This window comes from Equus quagga, chromosome 5 (assembly GCF_021613505.1).
Source record: "Equus quagga isolate Etosha38 chromosome 5, UCLA_HA_Equagga_1.0, whole genome shotgun sequence".
NCBI classification, from domain to species: domain Eukaryota; kingdom Metazoa; phylum Chordata; class Mammalia; order Perissodactyla; family Equidae; genus Equus; species Equus quagga.
In genome coordinates this window covers 37,007,740-37,030,006 of record NC_060271.1, presented here as the reverse complement: position 1 = coordinate 37,030,006, position 22,267 = coordinate 37,007,740, and the positions used below count along the sequence as shown (strand labels likewise).

At 59.5% G+C, this 22,267-nt stretch overlaps 1 protein-coding gene across 2 annotated transcripts; it reads right to left on the bottom strand.

The window, feature by feature from the left end:
• Nucleotides 1-407: 407 nt before the first annotated feature.
• On the bottom strand, nt 408-18,552 carry FAM131C (family with sequence similarity 131 member C). 2 transcript variants are annotated; one of them, XM_046662840.1, is made up of 8 exons: nt 18,213-18,552; nt 12,241-12,414; nt 6,066-6,181; nt 5,194-5,229; nt 4,823-4,916; nt 2,478-2,660; nt 2,105-2,215; nt 408-1,284 (listed from the first exon to the last, which is right to left on the bottom strand). In XM_046662840.1, the coding sequence occupies exons 3-8, from the start codon at nt 6,147-6,149 to the stop codon at nt 1,001-1,003; spliced, it is 792 nt and encodes a 263-aa protein (XP_046518796.1). In that variant the 5' UTR covers nt 6,150-6,181; nt 12,241-12,414; nt 18,213-18,552; the 3' UTR covers nt 408-1,000. The 2 variants fall into 2 exon arrangements, with proteins under 2 accessions (XP_046518796.1, XP_046518795.1); XM_046662839.1 differs by lacking the exon at nt 12,241-12,414.
• Between the last annotated feature and the right edge of the window lie 3,715 nt (nt 18,553-22,267).

Sequence of the window (22,267 nt, the reverse complement as noted above, 5' to 3'; positions counted from 1 at the left end):
GCCCCTGCTGGTCACGTGGGCACTGCAGGCCTAGGTCCCTGGTCTCCCACTCCTCCTCATGGCCCCTTCCTGGCGGGGAGACACGAGGAGAGCCGGGTCCCCACCGGGGCTTGTGATATTTGCCCTCCTGTGTAAGCAGGACCCGTTATTTCTGCCCCAGCTGCAGCCTCCTCCTTGGCTGCTCCAGGACTGACAAAGCAGGGTCTCCAGGTGTGGCTCTTGGGGAGTCCAGAGAGCCTTGGGCATCCTCCCTGGGGACTCCCCTGCTGGGTGGCAGCAGGTTTACCAGCTGTATGTGTGTTGGGGGGTAGGAGCCCTCCCCTAGGTCCCTCTAGACCCTGCCCCCCAGGGGCCCTGAGGATATGCCTTCCCCAGCAGAGACCAGGCCAAGTTCATCCAGGGTGAATCCACCACTTTAATGTCTTCAGAGAACCTTGAAGGAGGTGGGAGGAGGGTGCAAGGAGGCAGGGGCGCCAGGGTGCAGTGAGGGACGGACAGACACGCCAAGGAGACCGGTGTCCTCGTGACGACAGCTGAGGAGGCTACCCCACTGCTGATGGGGGCAGAAGCACAGACGGAGAGGAGGAGGGACTGAGCCCCGGGTCAAGGCTGGGTCCCCAGGCCCCGCTCCAAGTGGGTCTCCCCAGTCCTCCCATGGTTGTCTGTCCGGGGCCTGGCTGTCAGCTCCCCTGGGCAGCTTGCCCCGGCGTCTGCTGAGAGTCCTTGCACTCCCTGATGGCAGAAACCCCGCAGGGAAGGTGCCCCCTGAGCCACGTAAAGAAGGGAGGAGGGGGGTTATGGCTCCCACGGCTGGGGGCCGGTCCATGGAGGCACAGAGTGGTCCACAGGGAGTGCTGGCCCCCAACCCCTGCTGCACCCGCCCCGTGCCTGCCCTGAGGGGTCGAGCTGCCCTGCCCAGACCCTGGCGTCCTGATAGGCCTGGGCCGCCCACCAGGCAGGGTCACGGTGGGAGCGGGCTCCAGGCAGCATGGCCCCCAGCTCAGTTATAGAACACTTCATCCTCCTCCTCCGAGAGCGAGCCACTGTCCACCGAGGGGAGGGAGCCCTGCAGGTGGGCGCTGCCCTCAGGCCCTGGACCCCCCGGCAGCCGCCGTCGATGCTGCTGTTCCGGGCTGGGGGGCTGGGGGGCAGCAGCGGTGATGGGGGGCTCCTCGGGTGAGGGCCCGTCGTCGGGGGAGAGGCCAGGGGAGGAGAAGGCCAGAAGACTGTCATCCTGCGAGGCGCCACTCAAAAGACTGTCCTGAAGATAGATGCTCTCCAGGTCTGGAAAACCAACGTGGGGTGGGGTGAGGAATGCAGTCCCAGAGCCCACTCCCGCCCTGTCCTGCTGTGCGAGGGAGGGCAAGGGGCAGACCGGCCTCCAAACCCTGCTCTGTCACTGCCGAGCCCTGTGACCTTGGGCAAGTCACTGAACCTCTCTGAGCCCCAGTTTCTCCTTGGGGGTTACAGGAGTGGTGGCAGCAATGAGCGGAGCAGTTGCAAGCAGGCTCTGTGTGGAATCCTTCTGCTCTCTCAGACACGGACAGCCAGCGCTCTCCGGGGCCTTGTTCCCTTCCTTCCGCTCAGGTCAGAAGGACGATTACCTGAGATAACGGGTGTGCAGGTTGCACCCAGGACCCAGGCTCACTGAGGCCCTCAGCAGTACCCCGGGGTTCTAGAAAGGTGGTTGGTTGTGTTTGGTGTTGAAGTTCAGATCCTGGGTCTGATGCCTCTAGCTGCATAATCTGGGGCAAGTTTCTTGGTGCCTCAGTTTCCTTTATTTGTAAAATAGAAGATAATGACAGGGCCTGCCTCCTGGAGCTGTCATGAGGATTAAGTGAGCTAACACACGTAAAGCACTTTGCAGAGGAAGCACTTAATTCACGATGTCGTTATTACTATTATTATTATTCTCTCCTTTATGCTCATGGCACTCCATGGGTGATGGGCAACCAAGGACCAGCCGCTCCATTTCACAGATGAGAGAACTAAGGCTGAGGGATGGAGGGGCTTGTCTGAGGTCACAGAGCTTTTGGTGGCAGGGCTGGTGTCCAGCCCAGCTCTGCTCCACCCACCCCATCCTGGCACCCCCCCCAGGCTGTACCCTGTAGCTGGATGACGTCCTGGGGGCTGTTCTCAGGGTGCAGCTCCTCGTCATCCAGCGAGGACCAGGCGCTCAGTGTGGCCTCCGTGATGGCAAACTGCTCTGCGACCCCTGTGGGGACAGTGGGACCCGGCTCGGTGGGGGCACAGCAGAGGGTGGGGGCGGACTCAGTGCCAGGACAGGCTGGTACCGGGACACCTGAGGGTTAGCTGCCCCTTGGAGCTGTTCCTCCAGCCCCAGTGATCAGAGCACCCCTGAATGCCCACATGCCATGTTTCTCCCTGCCCAGACACTGCCCATGTGGGGACCCTTGGTCCCCTAGGACCAGAGCCCCAGCTGGTCCCCAGCCCCGAGCTCCCCGTCTCCCGCTGACCTGCAGCAAAGCGGGCCTCGCGCAGCTCGTCCGGGAGGCAGCAGTACTGCTCGTCCTCGGCTGGGGACAGCTCCCAGCCAGACCGCTGGGCGCTCCAGCCCTTCCACTCGATGAGGTGGGCCACGCGGCCACGCGCCATGGCCGTGGGCTTTGTGATGTGGTCCTTGATGCTCTGCACCACCCCTGGGGGCATTGAGGGCAGTTGGGTGACTGCCCTGACACAAAGCCCAGCTCAGGGCTCACCCCCAATACCGCAGGCACCCCAGTACCTCAGGCCCATCCAGCGGCCTGTACCCCACATCCATTCAACAGTCTGTACACAGCCAGTGCCCAGTGTCCTCAACCCCATACCCACAATGCCCTGTACCTACCCACTTCCTCGTGCCCAGTCAATGCCTTGTGCCCACCCCCGCCCCATGCCCTCCTCAAGCCCTAGGATCCCACCTCGCTTAGAAGCTCCCCACTCACTTGCAGGCCCACCTCCCAGTGTCCTGCTCCCAGTCAATGTTCCAAAGCGCCCACTTGGCGCTTCTTCCCCAGACCTGCCACACCCCTCATTCCCTTTCTGACCAAGTTTAGACTGTTCTGCTCAAGGAGACCTGCTCAAGGATCTACTCCAAACATGCCCAACCTCTCCTTTTATGCATTAATTAACAACCTGTGAGAGAGCACTCCCTGTGCCTCAGCCAGTGCCAGCTCTGCTGAGTCTGAGACCTGAGTGCAGTGCCACAGGCAGGGAAGGCTTCCTGGAAGAGGTGGCCTGGAGTTGGGCTTTGAAGACAGGTTGGGCTGAACAGTTGGAGGCAAGACTGGAGGCTATTTCAGAGATGAGAAGAGGATGAGCGCATGGAAGGGTCTGGCACGATTCCAGGACTACTGAGGGTGAGACATGGGGCAAGACGAGGACTGGGGTGGCAGAAGAGGCTGGGGGGCCATCAGGGGCCAGACTGGGGGCTGAGAGCCAGGCTGAGGGCGCCGATGTCCTCTTTATAGCAACGGGGAGCCACAGCAGGGTAACGAGCAGAGGAGTGATGGGTTAGATCTGTTGTCTAGGAAGAGCATCCTAATTAGGGGATTAGGGGCCAAGGGTGGAGACAGGGTGGCATTAGGAGCCACTGAAGGGACCCAGCAAGAGACAGGACAAGGGCTGGGCAGGTGGGGGGAGGGCCTGGAGGGACTCTTAGGAGTAGACCCACTGGATATGGAAGTTGACAAAGAGAAGGTGTCAAGAATGGTTCAGCACCTCCTTTAACCAAGGCTGAGAACACAGATCTGGGAGTCACTGGCGTCCCCGAAGCCGTGATGTGAGATACAGCAATACTTAAGAAAGACGGGGCATCCACAAAAGAAACCAGAGACGTAATGCTCTAGGAAAATGAGGAAGGTGGAGGGGGGGGAGAAGCGCCCCCCAGGGTGGGGAGTGTTGGCAGAGGTTTTTCGAGGAGGGGGTCAAGTGGCTCGTGGAGGGAAGGGGTTTGGGGTGGAAGAAACAGCACCGGTGGATGTGGGGAAGCCAGCAAGGGCCCTCTGGGGGAGTTGGGAGGGACTTAACGAAATTCCAGCCCGAGGGGCTGGACAAAGCTGGAGCAGAGGCTGGTGGTCGGCACCTGGGGCAGATGCTATGGTGGCCTGCCGAGACCCCTTTATTGGCCTGTGTGCCCCCCCCCCGCCCCCACCATGCTCCCTCTCCAGAGACCTGTCCTTAGCTGATGGGAGCCGCTTCACCTAGCGATGAGGCAGCTAGCCCGGGAGGTGGGAGGGACCTCCCCAGGGACAGCCAACAACTGACCATGGGGGAATAATATAAAGTCGGCCACCTGTCCTCAAAGGGCCATAAATTCTGTGGTGTGTTCATGCTGCAGAGCTCCCCGTGGGATGAGGCTGAGAAAGACGAGGCTTCTCCTGCAGCCCTGTCTTCGCTGAGCTCCTTCCTGCTCTGGCCTGCTGCCCTCACTCCGACAGGTTGCCCTTGAGAATAATCTCTCAATAAATCACTCACACAATTCCCATCTCGGGGGCTCTGCTTTAGGGAACCCGAGCCAAGGGGTGTGCCCAGCAGATTTTATCTGCTGCAGAGAGGCGGGAGACCCCACGAGGCAGACTTCTGAACAATCGGGGCCATCCCCTCCAAGCTTCTGGAGAACCCAACAGTTTAACCCACGGGGGCAGGAACCCTAAGTCGCTGCTCCCTGGAGAATCCAGCACAGAGCTTGGCATTCAGGAAATGCTGAATCCGAACAGGGCTGCAATCCTTCTAGAAGCAATTCAGTTTAGCCCTTCCCACAGCCAGTGTCTGGGGTGGACTGTGCACACTCCAGGGGCAGGAGAGGGCAGCGGGAGCCTACCCACAAGGGACGAGGTGGCCAGGGCTGCCACGTTGTAATTGCTGGAGCAAGATCTGGAGTCGGACAGGTAGCCGTTGGTGGTCTGGAAGCACCTCTGCAGGAAGGAGAGGAGGGGTGAGCAGGGCGGGGCAGACCTATCGGGTGACATCCCCCCCCTCGCCATTCTCCACCCTCCCCAGGTCCTCTGGGCAGTGGGGAGGGCCAGGGCGATCCTGCCAGCCTCCCACAGGATCATCCCCACTCCACAGTTTTTATCAGGCCCCCCTTCTCCAGGGCTGGCAGGACTGCATGCCCAGGCTGGGCTCAGCAGAGGGAGGGGCAGTAGTGTCAGCCGTGGCTGGCTGGAGTGGGGGATGGGCAACTGCACTGACCTGCCAAGGATCCCAACAGAAATCCATCTGTTTGTCCTAAAACAAGAGGAGAAAGAGGATCAGGCAGGGCCTGGCACACTGTCCTAGCAGATGGCACCAGTCCTGGAGCCCTGGGTGGTGGTGTGGGTCAGCTCTGATGCTCCCTGAGGTTGGGGTCTGCCTGCTTGGGTGGTGCCCTGGTGCCCCCTGGCACGTAGAGAAAGAAGTGGGGCAGGGGGGCAAAGGTGGCTCTGCCAGGAGAGGCAGTAGGTGCAGGAGACACATCAGACCTGGGTTCAACTTTTGACTTTACCATTTTTTCCTGGGTACCCTTAGAACAATGACAACATCTCAGAACATCAGTTTCTCCCTCTGTAAAATGGTGACAATGCCATTCACCTCATAGGTTGTGCTGAAGCATAAATGACATAACGTAGGTAAAGTGCCCAGCACAAGGCTTAGTGTGTGGGTATGCTCAGAAAATAAAAAGATAATTCTGTTAACTGTTCAAGCCACAACCCCTGGGGCAAGGGTGGAAATTATGCACCAGGATTTGAGGCCCCTAGCAAGATCTTCCTAATCTATCTGGACCGAGAATTCCATTCCTTTTACCCTCCAGCAGGATGCAGGCTGCTAAGAAGTCCTGGGCTGATAAGATAACTTATTATCTACAAGGCTGAGTTAATTTGGGCAGGAAGATCTTTAGGGTGGGACTCTTTTCTAAACAAGTCTGGTCCACTCCCTGGATGCCCAGCCCAATTCAGACCTTCATCCAGGTGAATACCAAACCTTAAGGGCCCTGATCCCGCAGGAAGGAGCCAAGGGCTGCAGGGCCAGCCCAGGAAGCAGGGCACAGTTGGGGCCAAAGGTGGGGGTGAGGCGTGACCAGCTACCTTGCCAGTGACGTGGTCTGGAGCAGTGGTGGGTGGGTGGCTGGAAGGCAAGTCTGGGTTCAGGGCGTCCGTGCCCTGGGGCATGGGGCAGTCCTTGTGGGCACTTGTGAACAGATCTGCAAGTGAGAAAGATAGGAGGGACTCAGAAAAGCCCAGCTCTCCTGCTTATGAAGCTTGATCAAGCCAGCCCTCTGAGGCAGGCATTGCCTTATCGTCACCCATTGTCAACCTGTAGGAAACAGACTCAAGCCCACAGCAGGTGAGAAGTCCGGCCAGACCTCCTCTTGCCTGGTGCCCTCGGTGGGAATTCCCTGCGCATCTACTTGTACTCCATTTTCGCTCATTCTAGGACCCACACTCCAGCATTCTTTTGACCTCATGGCATGGAGACCTCCAATCCATTTATCCTGCTACTTCCTACTAGCTCCTCTTGTCCTCACTTCCCTCCTGGCCCAGCTAAGACTGCCTGGCATGTCCAAGGAGCTCTCCTTTGCAGAGGTCCTTAACCCTCTTAGCCCTCTGTCTGCTCTGTGCCTGGACCCCAGGAGCTGCATGTTGCTGGAGAGCCTCATGTTCAATCCTGCCCGCCAGCCTCACAGCCTCACACTGCCCAGGGACCCTTTTGTTCCTCCAATTCCTGCTAAGTTTTCTTCCCGCTAGGTTGACGACCTCACCTGTCTTTCCTTCCCAGACCTGCGGCACTGGCACCCTGCCTCCCTGGGCCCTGCTGCTGGCTTCTCCTCACCCCTCACTGAGATCCAGAAGCCTTCGGAAGGCATCGTCCCATTCTTTCCACCTCGGATCATCGCCCTGTCTGCATTTTTGTCCACTTCATCTGCTTTCCCTCCTGTGACAAGGGAAGAACCATTCCTGCTCCGTCCAGGACCAGCCCCTCCTCCCAGGGCTCTGAGCTCTCCGGTGTCGTCCCTGTTTCCCTTCCCACCCAGTGGTCCCATCAGTGTGGCCGGCTGCCACGCCTCGTCCACTCAGGGCCTCTTGCCAGCATTCCCTCTCTCTCCTGCCTCACTGAGTGCCCTCTCCACTAGGTCAGCGCCTAGCCTCCAAGAAGCCCAAGAACCTGCCATCCTTCTCCCTGCTTCCCTCCAGCTCCTTCCCCATTCCTCTGCCCCCTTCATGGCCAGACTTAGAGTTGGGTCAACCTCTGCTTCCTCGTCTCCCCTTTCCTCCAGGCAGCCTTTCACGAGACAGCCCTGGCAAGAGGCTAGAAACCTCTGTGAGCCCAGCTGTGACTTCCCTAGCCTCACCTTCACTGGCCTCTCAGTGGTGCAGGGACTTCATCCCCCATCCCCCCAACATCCTCCTGGCTCCCCTCCCTCCTCACTGGCTGCTCTTCTCTGTCCTCCTTCCCTGCCCAAGCCCTAAGTGTGGGCCGCCCCCCCTCCATCCTGGGCCCCTTCTCACCTCCCTTCTCTCTCTCCTGGGAGATCTCATCCTTACGGTATGCATATGCGGCTGACACCCACATTTACACCTCCGGCCCTGCCTCTGCTGGAGCTCTGACTGCATTTCCAGCTCCCTGTGTGGATGCCCAACAGGCAGCTCAAGCAAACCTGGGGAACATGGAACTCGCAAACCCGGGTCCGTCTTCCTCCATTTCCTCAATTTTAGAAAATGATGCAGCTGTTCACCCAGCTGTACCAACTTAAAAATTCAGGAGTTGCCTTGGAGTCCTGCCTTCCCCCCAGTGTCCCCCAAACCCATCTAGTCAACCAATAAGTCCTATTGGACCTCTCTCCAACCTCCATTCCAGATTTATCCCTTTCTATCCCCACTGCTGGGCCCCTGATGGGAGCCACCACCCTCTGTCACTAGGATGGCAGGAGCCTCCCGCTTCCCTCCTGGCCCTGTGGTCACTCCCGGCCCCGCGGCACAGGGACATTACATTCCAGGTCACGCTGCATCTTTGCTTAAAACCTGCCGCTGGCTTCCTTCCATCGCACTTCAGGAGAGGAGCCAGCCCCTCGCCACAGCCTTCAGGGCCCTACACGCCAGCTGGCCCACCCCGCCTGAGTCCTCCACCCCCAGCCCCCCTCACTGTCGCCCCCACTCTGGCATCCTTGCTGCTCCTCAAATGGCCAAGCTCGCTCTTTGTCCTTGCTGTCCCCTCTGCCTGGAATACTCTTTCCCCGGACCTTCCTGAACCTCATCATTCAGTTCTCAGCTCAAGGTCACGTCTTCAGAAAGGCCTTCCCTGGCCACCTGGTTCAATATGGCCTTTCCTGTCCCCATGCCGGCCACCAGTCACTCCCCATCACAGTCATGACTCTGATATTTTTGTTTATTTAAATGTCCATTCCTCCTCCCCACGATCCACGGAAGCACTGTGAGAACAGAGACACGGCAGCCCTGCTCGGTGCTCTGTCTCCAGAGTCTAGAACACTGCCTGGCACTTGGTAGGTGCTCTGTGGACACTCGTGGAAGGATATACCTTTATCACAGCATTTAACACAGTGTGTCTCTCTGGTAAAACTATTTATGTGCGGGGGGCAGGGATCGGCTGTCCCTGACGCACCCTCAGTGCCCCACACACAGTGGGTTCGCAGGAGCTGCTGAGGGAACGGATGAATTGAACTGAGCAACTGGCACCACTGGCCTGAAGTCCTGGGCTGAACTGAAGAGGACTCCTCCATCCCCACGGATAACTGGGGACGCCCTTCTCATTCATTTGATTAATGCATTTATTTCCTCGTTAATGCATTCAAAAGTCTGAGCTGAGCACCTGCTGTGAGTCAGGCACGGCTCTGGGGACACAGCGGCGAACAAGACACGATGGTCTCTCCCTCATGGAGCTGACATTCTAGTGGGGGAGACACTCTGAACCAGAGACTCGCAAATGCGTAAGATCCGTTCGATGACCATAACAGCTACAAGGAAAAAAGGGCGAGAGCGGGCTTGCGGGGGACTGGAGAGGGCTTCTCAGAGCTGAGGCCCGAGTATCACGAAAAGCCCAGTTGTGTGGAGATCTAGGGATGATCATTCATTCATTCATTCATTCTTTCCTCCCCCCACACAGCAGCGCCGACGAGCAAGGAGCGCTCTTCTTTCGACACCCCCTTTCCTGGTGTGATGGCCCCAACTCCTCACAGTGACCTAGAGAGGAAGGGATCTCTGGCTCAGCTTTATAGATGAGGAAACTGAGGCACAGACGGGGAAGTCACCAGCCCAAGGCACACAGCCAGGAACCGGCAGTCAGGATCTGAGCCCTGTGGGTGTGAGACTTTTCCAAAGCGCAAAAGGAATCTGCGATGAGGTCTGGCGGGAGTCGGGGGCTGCACAGGAGAGCTGAGCGGGGAGCTAGCCCGGAGCGGGGCCGGGAGGAAGGCATTCGAGGTAGGGGCACAGCTTGCCCAAAGCTGTGGAGTCTGGAAGGGAGCCACGAGGAGCAGGGGTGTCTGGGCAGTGGCAGGGAGGGGGGCCCTCTGCAGGACACGGTCCCAGCCTGAGCTTGTCCTGCCCTGGGTGCTGGCTTCCACCCCCTTTCTGGCTTGGGCCAACTCGGGTGGAGCAGGATGAGCTGATGGCTTGGAAGCAGGAGGGGCTTCCTGGAGGAATCTGAAGCCAAGGGGGTCTGAGGGCTGGAGGTGGGAGGCGGCAGGCAAGCCCAGAGGCTGGGCTGGGTGCTCATGGGCCATGGAGAATAGGCTGAGTGGAGGCCAGGAGACTTGTGGGGGTGTTCACAGGGAGGCGAAGGGCTGGGCACTGGCGCATAGTGTGGGAGCTCCACCCAGCCCCCCGACCCCTTGTGCTCCCTTTCTGTGGGGTTTGTGCACCCACAGCCCTCCCGCTGTGCTGGCATCCCAAGGCAGCACCTGTGGCTCTTTCTAGGCGGGTAGCCGTGGGGCAACGGGAACTGAAAGTGAGAATTGACGCCGGCCCCACCCAAGTGGCCCTTAGCCAATGACTAGCAGGTGCAGGACCCCAGCTCCTTGTTCGGCATCAGAAAACTGAGCTTAACTTTCATTCCAGAGTCCACTGTGGGATCAGGCTGAGGCCACCCCCTGTAGGACGACACCTTTCCTGGGCTCCGGCCCTCTGTCCTCCTCTCCCTATTCCTTCTCTGCTTTCCTCTGGAAGATTTCACTCACATCCCAGCTGTACCCAACTCCTCCCTTCAGCGTTTGCTCCTGAGGAGCTGCTCCAAAGACAACTGGGTGAGGCTCCGGGGCCAGATGGCCCGGTTCGAACCCCAGCTCTGCCCCTTACTGCCCGTGGGACCTCAGCCTCTCCGAGCCTCCACTGTCCTCATCCATGGAATGGGCATTTGAGGGAGGCTGTTCTTCCTCAGGAAGTGACTGCTCGGATCCAGAACTGAGAACACAGAGGCACTGAGGCCCCATGTTTTGAAGAAAGCCACTGTCGGGGGGAGCAGATGCTCTCCTCAAGGCGCTGAAGCAGCCTCTGCTGGCCCACCAGCAGCCACCCTTCTGACTCCGACTACTTATTTCTTCCCACAAGCGAAATGCGGGGCCTCCCAGCCCCAAGAGGCTGGAGGGTGGACCACATCTGGGGGAAAGGGAGATGGGCAGGGAATGGCAGAGGTCAAATCACATCAGATTTCACTCCAGCCACACTGATCACTCTCCCGGCCATTCCTCAGATAAGCCCAGGACACTCCTGCCTCAGGGCCTTTGCACTGGCCGTTCCTTTCCTCCATCTGGAACTCTCTCCTCCCACATGGCCACAGGTTCACTCCCTCACTCCATCAGGGTTCTGCTCAAATGCTATCACCTCAGCAAGGCCTCCCCCGACCATCTTATCTAATCTGACACTGACCCTTTCTAACCTCTTAGGCTGTTCTACTCTTCTTCATGGCACCCATCCCTCCCCAGCAGGTGTGTCCGTTTCCTTGTTCATTGTTTCTCAGGAGAACAGGAGCTCTGGGAGGGCGGAGGCCTCGTCTGTTTTAGCCCCAACACCTGCCCCAGAGCCTGGCCCACAGAAGGTGCTGGTCAAATGTTTCCTGTAAGAATGAAGGAATGAATTGGACGCCTGCCACGCAGCAGCCTCGACAGTGAGCCAGTGTTAGCCAGCTGGGCTCCAGATAAATACAAATGGCTTGGCCACTTTTTCTCAAGTTCCTCATGCCAGATGCCAGCAAGTCAGAGGAGAAAGGGACCCAGAGAGGGGAGGGAGGACAGCAGAGTAAGGAGCAGTCTGCGGCCCGTAGCAGCTGGAGGAGAGAGGGGAGTGTTGGACAGAATGCGAGATGAAAGTTTTCATCCAAACTGGGCTGGACTTAGTATCTGGAAGAGACTAGAGAGTTCTGGGATCTGCCCAAAGGCCGTTAGGGGCGAGCAGGTCAGGGAGGTTTGAGGGGGACGGTCTGAAGCAGGGACGGGAGAAAAGGAAGGCAGAGCCAGGACTGATGCCCCGACACCCTGAATTCAGAGCTCAGTGACCCAGGAGCTGAGAGCAGTGAGGGCAGCATGGGATGGTGTGGGCTGAGCCGTGTGCTCGCACACCGTGTGCTCAACTCATCCTGCTCTTTTCCTGAGTCCTGGCTCTGTGACCCTGAGCTAGTCCTGTCCCTCTCTGGGCTTCAGAGTCTCCATGTGTACAAAGGCCATGTTCCAGGCCCCTCAAAAGCGGCGTTCAAACTGGGAGTGCCTCCTTTAGTGGGTCATGCAAGCAACTTACTAGACCATATTTTTTAAAAATGAAATAGAATTGAATAGAAGAGAAAATATCAGAACCCAGTGCAGAGTCAGGTTAAGTATCATTTCCTGAGGCTTCTGTTTAAATTGCATAGACGCACACGTGTGCACACGGAAGAATTTTCTGTGTGTGTATACTGGGTCATGATGGCAAATATATTTATTCTTATGGTCAAAAAAGTTTGAAAGTCACCACTCTTAAGGTCCCAGCCTGAACCAGCCAGGGCCCACCAAGGTGCAGACAGGTGGCACTGGCTACAGGCTGCCCCTGCGGACTCTAAGGGCTGCTGGGATATTCCTAGGGCCCCTGGCCATCACCTGGGGCTGTTTCAAAACTTCCGCCGCAGACCAGGGAGTAGGGAGAATGGAGCACAGAGGGGGCCGGCAGGTGAGGTCAAGGCCCAGAGGAGACAGGACTTGAACAAGGTCACTCGTCGAGGCGGAGGTGGACCCGGGGGACTCCTGGCTCCCAGCCCCTCCCCAGCCTTCTCGCCCCCCACCTCAGCTGGGGTGCAGGCGCCTCTGCCAACGCGGCCTTCTCCCCCTGAGGACACTGGCCCCGTGATGTCACAGGCCGGTTGCCATGGAGACGTCAGGTAATGAACCAGCCCAGGGTGAAAATCACAGGCTGCTCTTCGCCCAGCTGGGACTGGAGGCCACGTCACCACCGGCAACTGGAAAAACACAGCGTTCGTGTCAGGTGGGGGCTGGGGGACAGCCTGAGGGGACCCCAAGCCACTGCTCCTGTGGGCGCCTCCCTCTCCCAAGGGAGTTGGGGCGGGGAATGGTGGGGGGGGGGGCGCCTCCTGCCTTTCTCAGTCCACACCCTACTCCCTTGACCTCAAGGTCTGAGGCCCCTCTCAGACCTGCTCCCTCCCCCGCCTCCCCTGGCCACAGAAGTTACAGGCCTCTGGTTGCCATGGCAACCTGGAAGGGCCATCTTGATCCTTCCAGGAGAGGGGTCTCATCCAGATGTTTCCTCCATCCCTCTGCCTTCAACTGGAGCTTCTCCTCTGTTCACCAAGGACGCTTCCTGCCTTCCCATGCCAGCTCCTCATGCTGCTCTAGCATCCAACCACACAGACAGTTCCTTCTGACGTCTAACCTAAACCCCTCTTGATGCAAAGCTCCCACACTGGTTTTCTCTGTTCCTTGGTGAGTCTGCAGCATAACCCCTCAGGCTCCTAGCCCCTTTAGCTGTTCTTTGGTGCTCCATGTCCCAGCACGTTAGTCATCATGGTTGCCATCTCCCCGAGTATCTCCCAGGGCTCCAGCCCCCAGGAGGGCAGGGTGGGGCCATGGTTAATCCTGCTCTTTCCAGCAGCCCAGAGAGGGTAAGCCTCCTCTGGAAACCACACAGTAACCGAGGAGCAGCCTGGGCTCAAAGCCCCTCGTGATGCCCCTCCCTGGACAGCCGCGTGCTCGCCATCTGAACCTCTCAGGACCCTGCAGCTGAGCGCATGAGGCGGTCCTCCAGCCAGCCACTCCCCAGGCGTGCACTGCCCAGCCTGATGCGCCAGCCTCTGGCCTCGGCTCTGAGGAGGACACAGTGGACAAGGCGTTCTTTCGCAGTCCCCGCCCTGGGTTTAAATCCTGGCTTCTTGCTGCCGGCTCCAGGGCTGTGGGCACGGCCCTGTGAGCCTCAGGGTGTGCTCCTCTGGAGAGGGGTGCCGCGAGGTCGGAGCACCTGGTGCAGCCATTCCTCCACGGACAACAGCGGCTCCCTTCCTCGCCCCTCCCGACCTCACACCCTCCCTCTGGACCATGGGCCAGATCTCAGTCAGCCTCTCGTCTGGTCCCGTCCCCAGGGCTGGAGCTTGCCCTGGGGGCTCTGCAGAAGGAGGCCATCGAGGGTGAGTCCTCGGGAGTCCCTGCCACGGCAGCAGGCCGTCCCTCTGAGCTTGGCAGAAGCCTGGCCTCAAGGGAACACAGTGCCCTGCGCTCGCCAGGACATTTCTTTACAGGGCACCATCACCAGGGTCATGGTGGTGGCTTCATCAGCGAGTTGGTGCAGCTTAGAGCTGCCCCAGGGGATCCCTTTCCACCCAATCAAGGATGGAGGGGCAAAGCGGGCTCCTCTCCAGGACATTCCACATAGTGCAGTTTCTTTCCACTTCCTCTGCCATCTGGTGCCCAACCTCTTTGAACACACTGCTCTAGCCTCACCTTCTCCAGGCAGCCTGCCCAGATTGGCCTGGGCTGTATTAAGCTACTGCCTTATGAGCAGGCCTAACGGGCAAAGTCTACGCTGCAGTGACTTGCTGTTTATTGAGGGCCTACTATGTGTCAGAGACTATCCTAGGCCTCTTCATCCATTATCTCTCGCTTAACCTTCACAACAGCCCAACAATCCTGCAAAGTGGATACTATGATGCCCATTTTACAGATGGGGAAACTGAGGCTCAGAGAGGTGAAATGACTTCTGCAAGGTCACCAGCTAGCAAGTGGCAGAGATGGGGTTCAAACCTAGGCCAGTCTGGAACTCCAGCGCTTATGCTCCAACCACTGACCAGCGCTGATCTCCAGAGAGAGTCCTCAGGCCATTTCTCCAGGGGGGTGTGTGTGTGTGTGTGTCCTGCCTCCCCCATTAGACTACTCCGAGGGCAGGCTATGTTCCCTCCTCCGACTATGAGCTCCGAACGGGCAAGGCCCCATTGACTCCTTCTTCGTCTCCCCACACTGCCTGGGAGGGACTCTGCTCCCCGGCTCTGCTGAGGTCAAGGGGATACAGCACTGGGGGGCAGTGGACAGGGGCTCATGGTTGATGGGCCCTGGGTACTGTGGTGACCATCAGCCCCCTTAGAGCTTGTACCTCCTCCCAGACATAATCAGATGTCTGACCTGTCCAGAGAGGGTCTCCAATTTCTGCTCTCACAATCGCCCAGTGCCCAGTGCCCCGAGAGCCCCGGGGTGGGGGTGGGGCAGGAGGCAGAGTGATTGGTCTGGAGGAGAGGGCGGGGGCAGGAGGGGCAGGCAGAGAGGGGCCAGGGCCAGGGGCACGGGGTGGGCACTCAGAGACCTTGGAGCTAGAGAGAAGGGAGGGCAGATAGGAACTCCCCCTTGCTCCATACAGATTGTCACCCACAGTGGCAGCAAAACCCAAACCATATACCAACCACCTGAGTTAGTACAGAGGTCGCTGGTTTTAAGCTTCGGCCACATGCTCAGTACCACTCTCCGTGTGGAGGACACGAGACAGCAGAGGGCTCTGGGGTCACACAGATCTGGACCCAAAACCTGCCTCTCCATGTCCTCGCTGTGTGACCCCAGGGCAGCCTCTTCCTGTCTCTGAGCTCCCAGGGTTGACTGAAGACTAACTAGGTCAGGAGAGTAAATGGTCAGGCTGACTCAGGAGAAGCGTCGAATGAACGGTCACTTAAAAATAGATAATGAACACAAAACAGCTCCTGGAAACAGCGCTTGTTGCCTTAATCTGGCCCCCACCCCCTTCCCCATGTCCTCAGCACCTCAAGCGCCTGCTGCCCCTGCCGCCCGTCCTTTTCCGACGAAGCAGGCTGGCACCCAAACCTCTGTAGCTTCCCCTTTCCCAGCCGAGAGGGTCCCCATTAGCTGTCTGCACAGAAGGGTAAAGATAACAATTGAAAACGAAAGTCACAGCTGACACTTATGAGTGCTTACCACGTGCTAGGTACCGGTGTGAGGGCTTTACCCGGGGTAGGTCATCTAAGCCCCTCCCAGTAACCCCGGGACATGAATCCTGGGACGACTCCCACTTTAGAGACGAGGACACTGATACACGTACAAGGTTAAGTTACTTGCTGAGGTCACAGAGGCAGCGAATGGTGGACACAGGATGTGAACCGGGCTGGCCAGCTCCAGTCTGCACTCTTGACCTCTCCGGCCTGGCACGGAGAAGCCAAGTGCTGCCCGATGCCGGGGTGAGGTGGCCCTCCCAGGTGTGGCCTGCACCTGGGGTTTGGGGTTTGGCTGGGGGTGGCCCAGCTGTGTGCAGGCTCCAGGCTCGGCGTGGGCAGCAGCCTGAGGCTCCAATCGCCCAGTGCCCAGTGGCTGCAGGCTGCGTACCTGGCACAGGGCGCTGTGTGGACCAAGGGGGCTGTTATTAGCAGCTGGTGCAGGTGTGGAGGCCGGTGTGGGGCTCAGAAGCTCATGGAAGCCTGCAGCTGGAGAAGAGCAGCCCAGGAACTGGCGCCCGGGTTGAGGGCGGGCCATGCGGGGCAGAGGCCAAGGGCCTGGGCTCTGGAGTCCACGTGACTGACTTCCAGTCCTGTCTCTGCTATTTCTTAGCCATGTGGGCCTGGGCAAGTCACTCAACTCCCCTCTGCTCAGTTTCCCCATCTGTAAAATGGGGACTGTGACAGAATATACCCCAGATTAGCTAGTTGTGCCCAAAAGGTTCCAACCAGCACCTGGTGAGCCATAAGTACTCTGAGATGATTAGTGACAGTTAGAGGGGTGGATGGCCTCCACTCAGTGGTTCATGGGACGACGGTGTCCTCTGCTCATGCGGCCCTGTACCTTCACCTTTATCCCACCCGCCTGCATGCACATTGAGCTGCAGGTGACCCTACCACTCAGCAGGGGGACAAGGTTAGAACACACAACTAGATCTGCAGGTGACACTTGGGAGCCCAAGCCACAGAAGGAAGGGTGGAGAACTCCCGTCTCGGGCGGTGTGACCTCAGACAGGCATGGCAGAGGGTGCCAGCATGGGGGAGTGGGGGTCAGAGGACCCAGGCCCCAGCCCCAGTCCTGACGCCACCTCGCAGTGTGACCTTGGTGGGCGTCTCTTCCTCCCCGGCCTCTGTACTGTGCTCGGCAGGTCTGCGGCTCACAGGCAAGTTCACGTGGGGCTGGGACCCCAGTGCCTGGCACGGGATGACTAAGTGATGGGGAAGGGACACAGGCACCAAGGAAACACCAGCTCCCAGCTCCGCAACACCTGGAGCCTGCCTGGAGCCTTCGGGGTTTCTAGAGACACTGAGAACCTGCCAGTCCTAAAGAAGCTGAAACGCTCTTCACTCGAGATTCCCTCCCCTCTGCCCAGGCTGTAGGTCTCCCGAGAGTGGGCACTGTGCTGGGCTCCTTGCCCCCGGATGCCCAGCGTGTACATGGTGCCTGCCACACAGTAGATGCCATGCTAATATCAGCTTATGAATAAGTGAAGCTCACACAGCCTAACCCACCCTGATCCCAGCCCTGACACTCTCCTGAGACACGGTGAGCCAGGTACCTGAATGTCCCACACGGACTGGTGAGCAGAGCCCCCTAGAGGCCAGGGGATGGGCGGAGGTGGGTGTGGGGTGGATGTGGGGTGTGTGTGGGGGGTATTGTGTTCCTTCCTCAACATCCCCCAGGACGAGGCCCCCTCCAGGGCCTGCCCAGCCCCTCCCCAAGGCCTGTGCATCCCTCTATACCTGAATAAGCTGTTGGGGGTGATAGGCGGGTTAGCAGCCCTCGGGGCCCTGTGGTTGGGTCAGTGGGTTTGGCATCAGCCACATGTCCCAGTCACCACCACGCCCCCAGCCCTGTCCCCCAGACCACTGTGGGGGAAGAGACCGGTGGGAGAATGGCCCAGCCAACCTCTTCTAAAATGCTGCTCAGCAGCCTGTTGGAAAGCTCGTGGTGAGGAGGATTCCAAAGACCGACCTGCCCATCCCCGAGGCTCTGTGTAAGACCCCCCTGCCACCCCCCAGGGCAGCTCACTCCAGCTCCCTGGGTACCACCCTGGGGACACTGGTGGGGCTTGGGCACAGGAGAAGAGCAGAGGGTGGCCAGGTCAAGGCAGCTTTTAAAGCTCAGAGACAGAGAGAAAGGCCCAGGGGTTACTGGGAACATCAGCTGTCTCTGTCCCTTCCTGTCCCCTGACCAAGGATGGGGATGGGGACGAGGATGAGGAGTTAGGGACAAGCATGGGGAAAGGGAACCTTCTCTATAACCTGTTCACCTCCGCTACCCCCTTCCTGCCAATGGGGTTCAGAAACTCTGAAGGCAGAGGCATGGGGTAAGGGGAGGGAATGAGCGGGGGTGGGGGGGGGGGAGGGGGGGGGGGGCGGGCGCGATGTCTTGGGTGGGGTGTGTGAGAGGCAGAATCTGCTTCTCCTGATGCCCCGAAGTCCCTCCAGAGATGCCAAGGGCAACCAGAAACCTCCCTCCCTCCCAAGGCGCACGGCAGGGGGTGTGTGGCTGTTGAGAAGGAAGCGACCCTGCTTCATGCCACCAGCTGGGGTGTGGTTCCAAGCGGGGCTGGGGATGCAGTGACCTCCGCGCGCGCTCTCTCCGAGCTGCCCCCTTACCCTCCCGGCGCCCTGTCCCCTCGGGGCACCGTGTCCCCTGGGGCTCGGCGGGGGTGGGGTGGGGTGCGGCTTGGTCCTGGCAGGGCGGGTCGTTCCCCAACCCCCCTCGTTTCCTTGGAGCGGTCGAGGCGACGCGCGCGCGTCCTGGGCGCGGGGACCTGGGCCCCCGCCCCCCACCTGGCCCGCGGCCCCCTCACCTCGCGACACGCAGGAGCCCATCACTGGGCCGCGGGGCCGGGCCGCTGCGCCTCGGGTGCGTCGGGCCGCCGGGCGCTCATGTCTCCGTGGGTCGGGGGCTCCGCGCGCTCGGGCGCAGCGGGCGGGCGATGGGCGAGCCGAGGGGCGGGCAAGGGGCTGCGGTTCCGCGCGCTCAGCCGCCGCCCGGTCGTCCCCGCCGCCGCCGCCGCCTCCCGCGCCGCGCCCGCTCCTGCTCCTGCTCCTGCCAGCCGCGGGCAGCTCGGCGGGCGGGGGGGCCCCGGGGACAGCGCGCCCCGGGGACAGCGCGCCCCGAGCCCCGAGCGCAGCGCGCAGAGGGCCTCCCCCCCCCCCCCCCCCCCCGCGCGGCCGCCCGCCCCGCGCACCTGTTGCGCCAGCCCCGGCGCGGGGCTGGGGTGAGAGGGACTGGGGGCGACAGGGAAGGGCAGGGGCATGGGGAGGGCAATTTCTGGCCCTCAGGCCTCCCGCGCCACCTGGTGACAGAGGCTGAAGGTCAGGGAAGGGGGCGGTGGGGACGGGGAGATTCCGGCGTCTAGGCACAAAGTACACAGCATTAATTTAACCACCGCGACCGGACCCCTGGCTGAGCGCAGCAACAACAGCTCCATACGCCCATTTCGCAGAGGAAGAAACTGAAGCTCACAGAAGTCAGGTGCTTTGCCTGAGGTCCCTTAGCTGTGAGGTCCCTTAGCGACTTTGGACCATCAGCTCCTTATTTGGGGGACGCTGGCCCAGGGTGGAGGGACAGAGAGTGGGGACAGGGTATTAGTGGCCTCGCTGCTGGACGAGAGTCAAGCGTCGCTCCACTGGGTCTCCGGCGGCACCTGCAGGAGGGGCGACGCCCTCTCTGCGTGTATCCAGGACAAAGTAAACTGAGGCCTCTCATCCCGGGTCTCCATCGCCTCTAATCACTCACCCTCAGGCACACACGCACCCCCTCACTCACACACCTGCAAACACTCTCACATGTGCACACACTCAGACATGCCAACTCTGCACACCCACACACTTGTACACACATACACTAGCAGACACCCACACACTAACAGCCATACACGCTCACATTTATGCACCCTCCCCCCCCAGCTCCTTAGCTCGTCAGTGTCTGAAGCCGTCACCTTCACATGCTTCGTGTCACTCCGTCCTTACACCCACCTGTGCACCAGGCAGGCCAGGTGTCATCGTGTCCCTTTTACAGGTGAAGAAGCCGGGTTCACTGGTCCCTTCAGAAACCTGGTGACGGCCGGCTGGGATTTGAAGGCTCAACAAGGTTTGAACCAAGGGCGTGGGATGGAGCTGGACGTTTCTAGCAGGGCAGGATTTGGGCCTGGTGGGACTGCCCCGGGGCGGGGGGTAAGGGCTGGGTGGTGGGTGCTGACCTTTTTCTCTTTCTCCACTCCTGGTGCCCTCTCTGGAGTAAAGTCTGGGTGGAGAGTGGCCCTGGCCACTGGTGTCAGCAGATCTGGTGTGAATGTGGGCTCAGCTCACACAAACTATGTGACCTTGGACAAGTTGATTTATCTCTCTGAGCTTTCGTTTTTTCGTCTGTTCACTGGAGGTAAAAATCTCACCTCATGGGATTGCTATAAGTGTTAATGAGATATATTCAAAATGACTGGCACATAGTAGGTACTTAACTTATGGTTAAAAAGGAATAATAGTGACAGTGAACACAGGTACGAATCATTCTTACCTCCCCACAGCTTCCCTATACCCACAGGAAGCTTAAAGAACCCCCGTTCAGTGGATGTGTATGAAGCACCTACTATGTGCCAGTGTGAACAAGACAGACGTGCCAGTCCTGGAGTCAGTGCTGTGTTTGGTCAGCGTGCTCAGACACCCCCATGCCCCGCCCCCATAGGACCTGGCCCCCTGCCCTCCCCACCCGCCCCATCAGGCCTGGGGGAAGATAGCTCTGAAGGGACAGCCTGTGGTCACCATGGATGTCCTGGTGCCTTGCACAGTGCCAGCTGTGTGTGTGCCCTGTGGGCTGGCTCTGGGGCCCTGTCCTGTGTGGCCCGGGGTTGAGGAGGCAGAAGTGTCCTTTCTGTTTCTGTGGTGGAGTGACTGGATCTGGCTTGGAGGGAGGGCTCTGACTCACCATGACACAGGAAGCTTGGTCACAGCTGCTGATGCTCCCAGCTTGCAGCCCGGCAGCTCTGGGGGCAGAGGGGACGGGGAGGGGGACCCCTGCAGAGAGGACGGGGCAGCTCACAGGGCAAAGGAGGCCTGAGGTGTCTACTATGTCCCCTTCAGCTTAAGACAGGGCCAGGTGGGTGAGGCTGGACAGTGGCCCGACCCAAGACCCTTGCTCACCAACTCAGAGATATGGTCGGGGGAGGTGGGGTGGTTCCGGCTGTCCCAGCCTCCAGCATTCATGCTGGTCAGTTCCACCCTGACTCAATCCTCTTGTTGTACAGATTGGCGCTCAGAGAGGGGCAGGGGTTTGCCCAAGGTCACACAGCAAACTGATGGCAGAGTGGGCACGAGAACCCATGTCTCCTGCCTGTCATCCCAGCCCTGGCACTAACCTGAGACTGGACCATGCGAGGGTGGGCAGCTCCCCGTTGCACGCCCACATTCACCTTCCCAGTCCTTGGAATTCTGCTGAAGCTGATGGTCCCCAGATTCCCAGACAGCTCCAAGATGTATGGCTGTCCTTCCCCAGGGGCAGGCTGTCCTTGCCCAGCTCAGCCCACAGCCCATCTGCCCTGTGACCCTCCATTCCCCTTCCCCCGGCACCCTCCTCCTCATCCATCCAGTGGGGAGAGGACAGAGGGGGTCCCCGCTGGGTGAGGGGACCAGGGGAGAGAGTGCCCAGGCTGTGCCCTTCACACCCCAAATCCCGTGCTCCTCTCCTGATTTTGGCGATCTGGGCAGAGTCCTCACTCCTGTGGTCTGCCCTACTTGTTCCTATTCAACAGCAGACACTCACTGGCCCTGGGTGCCCGGCCCCGGGCTGGGCGCTGGAGCGTGGAGGGCAGACGCTGCAGGCTTTGATCAGAGAAAGGTTAATCAACGGCAGCCGCACAGCGATGAAGCAGACTTGGTGCCTGCCCGGGCAGTCCTGGGAGGGGAGCCGTGTGCATCAGCAGCTCGGGTCAGGGTGGACAGTGGTGCCTCCCCAGGCCGGCCAAGTGTGAGGGGGGAGCTGCTTCTGCCAAGGGTCGTGGGGATGACTTCAAGGTGACAGTGACCCAGCGATGGGATTTTGAAGGTTGAATAGGACGTCGGCAGGCAGAGATGGTGGAGGGCTCTGCGTGCATCAAGTACGGAGGCAGGGATGCTTGGGGTACAAGGGGACTGGCATATATGACATCCGGGGGACCAGCGGGAGAAGACGAGACTTCAGACTGGGTTTGCCCACCTCGTGCCTCAAACATCTCCTCAGTATTGGTTTTCTCAGGAAAGGCAGAACTGGATGAGCAGAAAGAGAACAGAATTGGAAGCCAGACAGATCTGGGTTTGACTCCTGTGCCCAGAACAATATGTAGTTGGTGCTCAATAAGTGTTTGTTGACTGAATGCAAGAAAGTAACACTTGTCCAGGGTCACGCATCTACAAAGTGGTTACAGGCAGGACTGACTGATCAACCTTTCATTCATCCAGCAAATGGTTGTTGAGCAACCATGATATGCCCAGCCCTGTGTGGTGCCGAGATGAGAGTGTGAATGAGACAGACGAGGTCCCTGTTCACTAGAGAAGGGAGAACATCCTGGTGGGGGAGGTAGGCGTTAATCCCATAATGTTCCAGGTAAATTGAGAATCACAGCCTGGCAGCACTAGGAAAGAGCTGCTGAAAACATACAAAAGAAGACGTAATCTGGTTTCGGGCGTGGAGGGGGTGTCCAGGGGAAGTGACCGTGACTGAGTCCACAGCTGAAGGGTGAGTGGGACGTGGCTTGGCAGAGAGAATGTTGCACAGGCCACCTCAGAGGTGGAGGAAGGGACCCGTTCCCAGGAGGAAGAGAGGGCCAGGTGGCCGGAGCGCAGAGGGTGAGAGGGAGGAGGTGGCGGGAGCCAGCCCCTGCAGGGC

Coding starts and splice junctions, on each gene's coding strand:
- FAM131C (XM_046662839.1), bottom strand. CDS start 18,234: ATGGGCTCCTGCGTGTCGCGAG. Junction 2,216..2,477: donor CGAGGCCCGCTTTGCTGCAG/GTCAGCGGGAGA, acceptor CTGTCCCCACAG/GGGTCGCAGAGCAGTTTGCC. Junction 1,285..2,104: donor GGACGTCATCCAGCTACAGG/GTACAGCCTGGG, acceptor TTGGTTTTCCAG/ACCTGGAGAGCATCTATCTT.